Below are 11,362 nucleotides of genomic sequence, written 5' to 3'. Positions count from 1 at the left end.
TATCACCAGCTCTTGCTGCATTTTCAAAGCATGATCAATATTATACTGTAAACTGATTAGGTCAACTTATCTGGATCTCTCCTAAAATCATAAACTATTGACGTGGACCAATTCAACAGGAATCAGACGCATTTCCTGGCAAAGAGGTGGTGGAGGATAAATAAATATCGGAGCTATCAGTTACCGCATAATACAGCACCAACAACAAAAGATTTGAGAAACCAAGGGAGGCCCCATCGCCATTAATGTTCAGGGAAAGTACAGCTTATTTAACACAAAACACTACAAAAGTGTAGATGGGACATGGAAATTACAGGAAAGCAAAGGCTCAAGCCAAGTAAAGAGCAGAAAAAGGGACTATCCTCGAAGAAGACTGATGCCAAATGAAATGGTGCACCCGATAAGCCCCAACAAAGCCAAGAATCCATATTTCCTGTGCACCAGCAAAAACAAAATCACTACCATTACGGTATTAGGGGTTCCCCCTCGTGAATCTACCTTAATAAGAATGTCCACAGTTGCAACCGACACTATAGTTAATCAGGAATGGCTGGTACGAGCACTTGTGAGCATCTATGTTTCAGCCATAGGATCAAATCAACACTTGAAAACTAAGAGAGTGTGCAAGAGTGGCTACCAAAAAAGTGATTTTTCAACACAATCAACAGCTTAAACATAGCACATAGGTGCTCAGACTAGCCATTCCCTTGTTAATCCTACACATATGTGACATAAAATTCACATGATTATGTGCACGAGTCATGCATAGGCTGACTGGAGTTGATGAAATTCATAACTAGACGCAAATCCTATATGTCAAATGTCAATGTGATTTGCACATTTATATGCTTCAACATGTGTTATGAACAGAATGAAATTGATCAAAATCATGTTCTTCCGTATCTGATTTCTCAAACAAGACAGAATATGGCAAACAGTCATAGAGAGGGAGGGAGAGAAAGGGAACAAACCCAATATTAAGACGGTTTTTGGGATCTCCAGTAGCATAGCCAGTGAAATAGAAATACCGAGTCACAAGGAAAAGAGAACCAAGGGCAGCACAAACACAAGGATGCCTTATCCCTCCTAACACCATCAGCAAAAAGAACACTGGCATCATTTCCAGGGAATTCTGATGTCCTCTCTGCACCAAAAAACCGAAAAATAAATAAATCAAAATCCACCTTTCAAGAAACCAAACCAAACCAAACAAAAACAAGAAAAGAAAAGGCAGGGAGGGAGGGGAAAGAGGACCTGAACACAGTTGAAGAGCTTGGCATCTTTGTTTTCTGATTCAATGGCATAAAGGGTTGGATAAGGGACCTTGTATTTCTTGCGAGCTGAACCAACTTGAAACCCCATCCAGAAATTGAGAAAGCAATAAGCAACAAGAACAAAAACTACGTAACCATATTCTTTAGGGAACATCTCTACTCCAGCCATGATGTCTGATTTTGGAACTGTAAGGAACAGAACCTACTTCTCTTATAGTGCTAGCTCTGAGCCGATGATGTTGACCTTTTCAGTTTGTGCTCGTGTTTCTTTTTTCTAGAACGTTCTGGCTTTTTCTTCAATGCAAAGGCAAAGCCCACATGGATTAGTTTGTGCAAGTTTAAATGTCTTGAAGAATTTTTCAAAACAATTATAAGGCCTTTCTAGTTTTGTCCTGGTTTTAAAGCTTGCACAGCCCATTGTTTTGTCTAACTAGTAAACCTGCTTGGTTATGATTTTAATGTGACTATTTTTAAAACATTAAACTAGATCTCATCTTAGTTTTGATCTTGTTAACTAATTTTAGGTTACTTGTCAGATTAGTCAGATTAATACCAACCTAATTCAGCATCAAACTTGGCTTAGGTTTTAATGGGTCATTGATCCATCAAATAAAATTGAGTTAAAAAACTTCCACGAATCAATAGAACTATAATAAATTCTATTGTTTTTTTATTCTAATATTGAAGTTAGCATTAAAAAAAATTATTGAATGCATCACAAATGAATTAAAAAAATCGCTCATAATATTCAAAAGGTTATTATCAATACAAGAAAGTATGTTTTTAAAATCACCTGTAAGAACTTGTAAAAGAAACCAGATAAAAAATACTCAGTTTATATTGATATATAAATTTGGTATAAGAACATGCTTGTCATTAAATCACAAGAGAACTACCCACAAGCAATGCTTAATTATTAGATTAGGTTGAGTCATGAAGCATCCATTAATGAATTTCTTTAATCTCTTTTTAATAAACAATTAAAATGATATTGACCAGCTTGCATGCATTACAACCCATCCCTACCAAATTATTAAGCGTTTCGATCCAGAGAGAACACCCACTAGTCAACTGGGCCAAATGTCGAGGTTACATTAAGAACGAGGATTACTTTTAACTAGCATTTCGAAACGCGCTGTAAAAATTATGTTTTTAAATTTTTTTTATTAAGATTTAAATTTTTATATATTTTAAATTATTTTAATATAAAAAACATTTTAAAAATAACAACCCGCTAAAAAAGAAAAGAAAAAAGCACCTGTCAAATCTCAGTCACGCATTCACAAGCTTGAGGTCTATCAGGAGCTCCAGTTTCGTGGAACACAGAGTCCCATAAAACATGACCATCAATCAAGTGTAAGACAGTTTCTGCTTCCATAAAGCGATTTTTTTTCACATGACCATTAATCAAGTGAAACACAGTTTCTGACACTCAAGAGTCCAAACATGGGTACTTTTTCTTGAAGATCGCATTGACCGGGGCAAGTCCTAGTGAAAGCAAGAACGACTACAAGGGACTGGTATCATCAAACGAAGAAATAAATGGAAAAAACACAGGCCTCGAAGAAATCAACATGCTAGCAGGGTGTAAAATGGAAAAAGCTCAACGGAGCTGAAATAGACTACAATCCTTGTAAGAACAGAGCAATAGATTACTAATAAACAAAAACAGGAGCTACATATTGTGTCAAGTGCCAATATTTTGAACTTCCATCCATCTATGATATAAAATAACATCTTCTAAAGCAACAAACAAGATCAGACACTAAGCAAAAGTTATGAATCCTTGGAGCTTAGGATCACTTCTTGGACTTCTTAGTTCCCCTGTAAACAAAGCAAGAAAAGGAACAGTCAACATATTGGATTAAAACAACATGCTTTAGTCGAAGTGTGTATTTATGTCATATATGTGCTTACTCTGCTGGTTGAGAAACGGCAGCGGGTGGTGCAGCTACTGGCTTTTCTGCCCCAGGTCCCTGTACATAATTGCAATGAACAATCTCAACATCACATGTTATACAGAATAACCTGATATCTATGAACTTAGGCAGAAAGTAGACAGAATCTAATCTCATTTGACACAGAGAACATCATTAATGCCAAGTTCTGTGACTGTAAGGAAAGGACACCAAAGCACCAAACCAGGCATGAGGCATACAGCAATAGACATGGGCACAAAAGGGAGAACAAGGGTCTAAAGATTCATCTTAATTTACAACCTGGGGTGTTTGCGATTGCCATCTATTACTTGGCCTATATCAGGGAATTTAAACGTTTCAAAGCATTAACCATATTTATAACATTTGTCAGAGCTGAGCAATTCCACAAATTCAACCATCAAGAATCAGTTGATCAAGAAAATCAACAATGAATTCACTCATTCATCATCATCAAAGCACTATATATCTTACCATGGCTAATCGTTCTTCCCTCCTAGCAAATTTCCTCTCCCTGCTAGCCTTGTTCTTTGCCCGCTTAGCCTCAAATTGATCGGACAAAGTCTTCTCCCTAGCCTTCTCTGCCTTTGATTTGTGGATGCTTTCCATTAGAACTCTCTTGTTCTTGAACACATTACCCTTCACCTTCATGTACATGTCATGGTACATGTGCTTGTCAATCTTCTTTGACTCGCGATACTTGCGAAGAAGACGCCTTAATACACGCATCCTCCTCATCCAGAGGACCTTTGTTGGCAGCCTAGCTTCCCTTGTGCCCTTGCGCTTACCTGATTGATTTCAAACAAACTGAGTTAATGCAAGCTCCTACACACTAAACAATACATCAAAGAAACTAACCTGTTTATGCTTTTATAATCAACAATAATGAGAATAACAAGCTCGAATACAAGTATCCTAGTAAATCTAATTGAACAAAGAAAAATAGTTAAATACCATAGCCAGAGTGACGTCCCTTTCTCTTAGCTTCCTTCATACGTCGAGCACGGGACCGAGAGTGAATCTTAGTTGGCTTCCTGATAATGAAACCATCCTTCACAAGCTTCCTTATGTTCTGGCCTGTATTGTTACCAAACCACAAACACAAATTCAACAAATGAACGAACAACAAAAATCAAGGGCTACTTATAAATATTTTCAGGAATTGGAATCAATTCCATTCGATTTTGATTATCCATTTCAATAGAATTCAATTTCACATAACACATCAAACTGAAATAAACATAAACATAAACATAACAAACAACTAATAAAAAATAAACTGCAAAACCCTGATCTACAAGAAGTAAAATAAAGCCAAAAAAGACTCCAAAAATAAAATCAAACCAAACACTGATACATATTTCAATCTCCATAAATAAATTCAGCTTGAGAACATATTTTCTCGGATAGAAGGGTCTTCAAAAACACAAGCAATAATAGATTCCATTTCAATTTCATAACAACAAAACAACCACAAAATTAAACCTCAGAAATTAAAAAGAAAAGAAATTCTAAATTCATCGTAATTTTGAAGATTCATTTCAACATCAAAGAACCTAAAAAACTGAGACCACCCCGTAAAAAAATAAACAAAACTCACCAAGAAAAACAAAAAAAAGACAAAATGCTTAAAGAAAGAAGGGTTTCCGTTTTCATTACGTGAATTAGCCATGGAGATCTCATTGCCTTCATTCGGGTCAAGCCAAACTTTTCCTTTGCCACACTTTAGGACACTAGCTGCAAGTCGCTTTTGGAGTTTGACGGAAACCATCTCGGTTTCTTCCTTGAGAGCTGCTGTGGGCGAAAGGATTAGGCCAGGGTGTGTTTATGTGGTATTTATCCCATGGGACTTTCTTCCTCTAGGGTTTCGGGGTACTTGCGTTATTGGGGCAATGGGCCTTTGGGCTTTGAAGGATGATCGGTTGCTGGAAAGAGTGTTTAGAAGTGCAGCTAACTCATGTTTTTTTATAAAATTTAATTGTTTTATATTTTAAATTATTTTAATGCGTTAACTTTAGTAATATTTTTTTAAAATAAAAATATTTTAAAAAATAATTATAATTATATTCTCATACAGATCTTGAGTAGGTGACAATATATATATATAATTTTAGGAACAAGTGCATTGACTATGATTCTTTTTACAATTTAGTACATTTGTGGATTTTATAAATGAAGAGTTGAGTGCACAAAAACTTTTAGGGAGTTGTTTGTGGATGAGTTTATGTGATTTTAATAATGTTTTGTTATAAATGCAAACTTACAATTGAATCCATAAACTATTTTACAAGTCTCAATTGAAGCTCTAATTTATCAAGATTTTCAATTAAGCTATTTATTTGTTATGACCAATTCACACCAGCATAGATCCTTGCCACTCATTTGGTCATTTGCACCAAACAAGTCCCCCCATAGAAAAACACAAACAAGACATTTTATTTTCTTTTATGTACACATGTTTTTTTTTTTTGTTTACAATATAAAAGATTTAAATTATTTATTTTAAAATATGTTTGAGAATGTGGTAGTGTTATTTTTCAAAGTAATTTTTATTTAAAAATATATTAAAATAATATTTTTTAAAATTATTTTTGATATTGGTAGATTAAAATAAACTGATTATATTAAAATATTAATTTAAAATAATAAAAAATTATTTTTCAAAGTCACTTGTGAATCACAAACCTTCCTGGTAGTTATCATTATTTGCTACTTTCGCCACAGCTTGCATTCCATTTGGCAAGCCAATGTTCTGTTTAGTTTTGTCAGTTTATAGCCTGTTTGTTTACGCATTGCAGTTACGACAGCTGTGAGTTACCGCTTCGAGTCTTCTCTTACAGAAAACCATGTAACGATCTTCGCATGATTCCTCTGTGGCATTGAATATTTCTGAGATCATGTCATGTGATCTAACAGAGTTGTCCTTCAAGATACATCTTGGAGTTCTGACAGTTGACACCTCCAAATAAGTCCAAGATCACTGTAGCACACATCCAATGTTGTTGGATGGTGACAGTCTTTCTGTTTCTTGAAGATTGTCTGCTTGTTTGGATTATTCGCAGCAAAGTTATGCACCAACAAGATTGGATTTCATCAAAACAGGGCCTGTATCTGCTTTGTCCATACTTTATACCAGCTGATCACGCACGCAGGCACCGGTTGCTGGTGAGCTTACTGGCATGACTGGAGTTGCTTCTGCAATTCATGCAGGAGCTGAAGGGACTTATTAGGAGTTGTATCATATCTGAATTCGATAAACAACATTTCTGAGGACTGAAGGGCTTGTTTTCTGTGGTGTCAGAGATGTCCTTTTCTTCTTCCTTTTTATTATTTCGAGAGCCTAACAAAGACGTTAATGGTGGGAAAACAGCATCGTCAAAGATACTAAACAGTAAAAAACCAATGCTGATAAAATTTATTGATGAAGAAAACAGACAATAATCATTGTATGACAGGCTACACAATGCCAGACTTGTAAAATTCAAATGAAAAAAAAAAAGAACTGCATGAAGCTTGATCGGAGGAGCCACCACGCAAGCTTCCCAGAAGTGATCAGAAAAGAGATGAGAACGACTTAAGCATCGCAAGGCAGCCAAAAGTGTTGCAAATGTCATTCGAGTTCTCTTGAACTTTCAAATTTACTATAATTTTTACACAATTTAATTTTAAATTTAAATTAAATAAAAAATTAATTTTTTTTTAAATTGACTCATTAAACTTAAATTTAATAACAATATCACATAACTTTTTACAAAAAAATATAATTTTTTATGTTAATTTTTTTATTCGAGTCTTAGCATTGCACCATCTTATAATCTAGTATAGTACTGCTAGGCAAAAGATTTACCCATTTTCAATCACTACTTGACTACTAACAAAAAATAAAATTTAATACATAAAAAAAGAGCAACGCAGAGTTTTTACAACAGGGCTAAAAACAATTTGGGCTCATTAATTCCTTCACAGGCGAAACTCCTATAATAATCTGGCCCCTTTAAAATTCTACCACTGCCACAAACTTTCCCTTCCCTCCTTTTCATCATCATCATCATCATCATCATCACCGCCGTCGGCTCCCAAATCATGGATCCCCATTAGCATTCCTCAACTGGGTAATTTCTCTTTTTACAAATTTTTGCATCTACTTATATGGGTTTCAATTTGGTGGGCTGTTTTTTACTTTTCAGTGAATAAAATCTTGTTTTTGTTTCAGGGTCAAGAAAAGAAAAAAATGATGGGGGGGAGTAAAAGCTTGATACAGTTGATCTTTTCTTGGTCTGTTCAAGATGTTCTTAACCAAAACCTCTATAAAGACAAGGTATAGTGGCTACTTTCACATTGAAGTTGTTTGTCTTTTAGGGCATGTGTGTGTAACGCAGGCACAGTTTAGATGTCACAGTTGTGAGTTTAGCTAGCAGCAGTCATGTTTTTGGAGTGTTTTGATTCGTTTATCAAGTTGAAGAATATGTATGGAAAAAGGGGTTGCTGTTTTCTTTTTTTAAAGTTTTGTCGTTAATGCTTGTATAGGGAGAATCTTAGTTGTTTGAGGCAGTTTGAGTTGTGGGGATTATGTGTTATGGGTAATGTATTTCAAGTGTTTTGATTCGTTTTTTGACGTGAAGAATGTGTATTGAAAATTGGGTTGCTGATTGTTTTTCAAGTTTTGTTTTTAATGGTGAGAATCTTAGTTGTTCGTGTCCGAGAGATGCATGTCATTCTGAATTGTTGGATGACATGTTATGTGCTACTCATTGTTGCTGCTTTTGCGAAATTAATGTTGTTCAAATTATTTGTTTGTGTTGCTTTGTTTGATCATCTTGTACAAATGATTTTTTTTCTTTTATGAATGCGATGAATGTAATGTAAATTCTTACAGGTGAGGAAAATCCCAGAGACATTCCCTTCAGTGACTCATTATAGAAGCTCATTTATTCTCCCACTTATCGAGGAAACTCGTTCTGATTTGTGTTCAAGCATTATGACAGTGTCATCAGCACCAGTGTGTGAAATATTGTACATTGAGAAGTCAGGGGATTACAAGGAGCCCAATGGCTTGATATATGATGTTGGAGTGAATAAAATGAATGATGCAGAGAATGGGAAGGAATTGTATGTTCCCGAGAATGGAGATCTCCTTGTTTTGGCAGAGGTGTGGCCGAAATGCATCGGTGATTTGAGCTGGTTTAATGAGTCATATAAGATTGCTTTAGTTCAAAGGAAAAAAAGATTTGAACATGAAGATTATGATGAGATTCAAATTTTATCATCGAAGCCCATCAAAGAGCAAGACATGCAGCAACATACTGTGCAAAAGACTCGTTTTGCTGTTTTTCTGACAAACATGAAAACAAATGTTCGAATATGGAAGGCACTGTCCTTGCTAGGAGAAGGGAACATGAACATCATTCAACAAGTGCTGCAAACTGATTCCTCTGTAAGCTTGTGTTTCATGCTATCCATCAATTTCATACACAAATTTCCTTTTAATTTGTGTACAAAGGACCAACATTTAGTTGCTTTCCCTATAATAAAGCTTGTATTGTGGTTTACTACTTTACTCAGTAAGTATTGGTAGAATGAGTCTATTCACATGTTATTACTTTTTCATATCTAAATCATATAGGTGATAGACAATTGTGCCAACTGTTTCATTAGAGAAAAGCACAACGTTGATGCATCAACTTTAGGTGCATATATTCGCTCCTTTGATCTAAATGCTTCCCAAGAAGAAGCAGTTTTATCCTGTATATGTGCGAGGGAATGTCATCATCGGAATTCAGTCAAGCTAATATGGGGTCCTCCTGGGACAGGAAAAACAAAGACTATTGGTGCATTATTATTTGCATTTTTTAAAAGGAAATGCAGAACCCTTACTTGTGCCCCAACCAATGTGGCAGTGTTAGAAGTTACTACACGGTTTCTGAATTTGGTAATTCCAAAGCTTGAATATCAGACTTATGGTCTAGGAGATATTATTTTGTTTGGGAATGGTGAGCGGATGAAGATTTGTAACCATGGTGACCTTCTTGATGTATTTCTTGACTGTCGTGCTCATATACTTTCCAATTGTTTTGCACCTTCATCTGGATGGAATTATCATTTAAGATTGATGATATGCTTGCTTGAAGATCCTGGCAAGCTTTACTATGAGTACTTGCAAGAACTAGCCAATAGAAAAAAAGTCAAAAATTTCAAAGCACAAGAAGAGGGAATTCTTAGAAATGAGAAGATTCAAAACAACAAAGAAAAACAGGATGATGTCAACTCTAAAAAGTCCAGAAACCAAAATTACAATGTTTTTTGGAGGAAAGTTATTTTACAAACCTTAGAGGAAAGCAAGAAGACATGGAAGGAGAAATCTTGTTGTAGGAAGGAAAGCCGCTTGAAGCACAACAGAAAAGTGAACATGGTTCATTTTTCTCAAGATCATGAGATTGAAGGATTGACATTTGAGGAGTTTGTAAACTGTAAATTTAATTACTGCAAAGATCAGATGCGGATGCATGTTGTAATCATGCATACTCACTTGCCATCCTCTGTCATTTCTCCAAGAGTGGTAAAAATGATGATTGAATTTCTCGAGTTTCTTGAACTGCTTGATTCTTTGTTACAAGCTGCTGATGAAGGGTTAAGTCATGCCTTCAGTCAATCTATGGATGAACCTTATGGAATTGGCTTTTCTAAGCAGCTGGAAGAGGCTAGAGAACATTGCCTTCAGATACTCAAATTGCTCCGCAGTAAATTTACTCTTCCAGACATTTCTGGGGAGTCTAAAATCAAACATTTCTGTCTAGAAAATGCTCGCTTGATATTTTGCACTGCTTCAAGCTCTGCTAAGTTGTATGCAGAGGATATGTTATGGTCAAGTCTGGAAGTGTTGATTATAGATGAAGCAGCCCAACTGAAAGAGTGTGAATCAACTATCCCTTTACAATTTCCCGGTCTGCGTCATGCTATCCTCGTAGGGGATGAGTGCCAGTTGCCTGCAATGGTTCAAAGCAAGGTTTCTGTTTCTTACTTTCTTACTCATGTTTTTCTCATTTCCCTTGCTCTTGTGTTTTTTCTCTCTCATTCCAGTGTGAACTAATTTGAGTTGCATTATCTTTAGATTTCTGAGAAAGCTGAATTTGGAAGAAGTTTATTCCTAAGACTGGCACAATTGGGACACAAAAAACACCTTCTGAATTTTCAGTATAGAATGCATCCATCAATAAGCTTGTTTCCAAATGTAGAGTTCTATGGAAAGCAGATTATTGATGCTCCACTTGTTAAAGAAAGAAACTATGAGAAGTGTTTCCTTCAAGGAAAAATGTATGGCAGTTATTCTTTCATAAATGTAGACTATGGACATGAAGAGGCTGATGACAGGCACAGCTGAAAAAATGTGGTAGAGGTAGCTGTGGTCTCTGAAATAGTTGCAAAACTTTTTGAAGGTATTCCTAATGTTCTTACCAATGCATCTATGTAATGTATGTATGAATTCTTCTCCTTTTGGTAATTCAGATTAGTTTTTATGCCTTATTCACTTTGCAGAATCAGTTTCAAAGAAAGAGACATTAAGCGTTGGTGTTATATCACCTTACAGTGCTCAAGTGTCTGCCATTCAAGAGAAACTTGGAAAGACATTAAGTAGGGGTTCTGGCAATGGTTTCTCTGTCAGTGTGCGCTCTGTTGATGGGTTTCAAGGTGGCGAGGAAGATATCATAGTAATCTCCACTGTCAGATGTGATTTGATGGGTTTGGTGGGGTTCCTTAAAAGTCCCCAGAGAATAAATGTGGCTTTGACTCGTGCAAGGTATTTCTGTCATAATTGTTGTTGCATGGCTCAAACATGTTTTGAGTGATTTTGTTAGTTTGAAAGTAAAAGGCGGTTTTACTCCCTTCTTTTAGGTATTGCCTTTGGATAGTGGGAAATGGAGTAACTTTAGGTAATAGTGATTCTGTCTGGGAGAGAATGGTCTTTGATGCCAAGACTCGGGGATTTTTTTACAATGCTGATGAGGATGAGAGCTTGGCTCAGGCTATCATAGCTGCACTCGTTGAGGTTGGCAAAACTGATCAATTTCCTAATGCACATTTGGTCCTCTTTAAAAGTGCCAGGTGGAAGGTGTGTTTTCATGTTATCCTTTCTGGGATATAGCCCCCCCCCCA

General features: G+C 35.9%; 3 protein-coding genes across 3 annotated transcripts in view; 1 reads left to right on the top strand and 2 right to left on the bottom strand.

The window, feature by feature from the left end:
- On the bottom strand, window positions 1-1,564 carry LOC105142774 (microsomal glutathione s-transferase). Its single transcript, XM_011050565.1, has 3 exons — window positions 1,255-1,564; window positions 972-1,144; window positions 1-433 (listed from the first exon to the last, which is right to left on the bottom strand). Exons 1-3 carry the CDS (start codon window positions 1,441-1,443, stop codon window positions 358-360), a joined length of 438 nt encoding a protein of 145 aa, XP_011048867.1. The 5' UTR covers window positions 1,444-1,564; the 3' UTR covers window positions 1-357.
- A 1,301-nt stretch (window positions 1,565-2,865) lies between these two features.
- LOC105142773 (60S ribosomal protein L19-3) lies at window positions 2,866-5,041 on the bottom strand. Its single transcript, XM_011050564.1, has 5 exons — window positions 4,871-5,041; window positions 4,166-4,288; window positions 3,686-3,999; window positions 3,192-3,250; window positions 2,866-3,098 (listed from the first exon to the last, which is right to left on the bottom strand). The coding sequence occupies exons 1-5, from the start codon at window positions 4,980-4,982 to the stop codon at window positions 3,074-3,076; spliced, it is 633 nt and encodes a 210-aa protein (XP_011048866.1). The 5' UTR covers window positions 4,983-5,041; the 3' UTR covers window positions 2,866-3,073.
- A 2,173-nt stretch (window positions 5,042-7,214) lies between these two features.
- LOC105142772 (probable helicase senataxin) overlaps window positions 7,215-11,362 on the top strand; it is a 7,110-nt gene continuing 2,962 nt past the window's right edge. Inside the window, 7 exon segments of the mRNA XM_011050563.1 lie at window positions 7,215-7,323; window positions 7,425-7,529; window positions 8,088-8,645; window positions 8,835-10,214; window positions 10,320-10,644; window positions 10,745-11,006; window positions 11,102-11,318. Coding sequence (XP_011048865.1) covers window positions 7,443-7,529; window positions 8,088-8,645; window positions 8,835-10,214; window positions 10,320-10,644; window positions 10,745-11,006; window positions 11,102-11,318 — 2,829 coding nt within the window. The 5' untranslated portion in view covers window positions 7,215-7,323; window positions 7,425-7,442.

The sequence above is a fragment of the Populus euphratica genome, unplaced genomic scaffold, assembly GCF_000495115.2.
Source record: "Populus euphratica unplaced genomic scaffold, PopEup_1.0 scaffold217.1, whole genome shotgun sequence".
In the NCBI taxonomy this organism is placed as follows: domain Eukaryota; kingdom Viridiplantae; phylum Streptophyta; class Magnoliopsida; order Malpighiales; family Salicaceae; genus Populus; species Populus euphratica.
The sequence above is the reverse complement of the archived record's forward strand: the minus strand, read 5'-3'. Positions and strand labels throughout refer to the sequence as shown.

Coding starts and splice junctions, on each gene's coding strand:
- LOC105142774 (XM_011050565.1), bottom strand. CDS start 1,443: ATGGCTGGAGTAGAGATGTTCCCTAAAGAATATGGTTACGTAGTTTTT. Junction 1,145..1,254: donor AGCTCTTCAACTGTGTTCAG/GTCCTCTTTCCC, acceptor TTTTTGGTGCAG/AGAGGACATCAGAATTCCCT. Junction 434..971: donor AAAAACCGTCTTAATATTGG/GTTTGTTCCCTT, acceptor GCTGGTGCACAG/GAAATATGGATTCTTGGCTT.
- LOC105142773 (XM_011050564.1), bottom strand. CDS start 4,982: ATGGTTTCCGTCAAACTCCAAAAGCGACTTGCAGCTAGTGTCCTAAAG. Junction 4,289..4,870: donor GATCTCCATGGCTAATTCAC/GTAATGAAAACG, acceptor GTAACAATACAG/GCCAGAACATAAGGAAGCTT. Junction 4,000..4,165: donor GGGACGTCACTCTGGCTATG/GTATTTAACTAT, acceptor GAAATCAATCAG/GTAAGCGCAAGGGCACAAGG.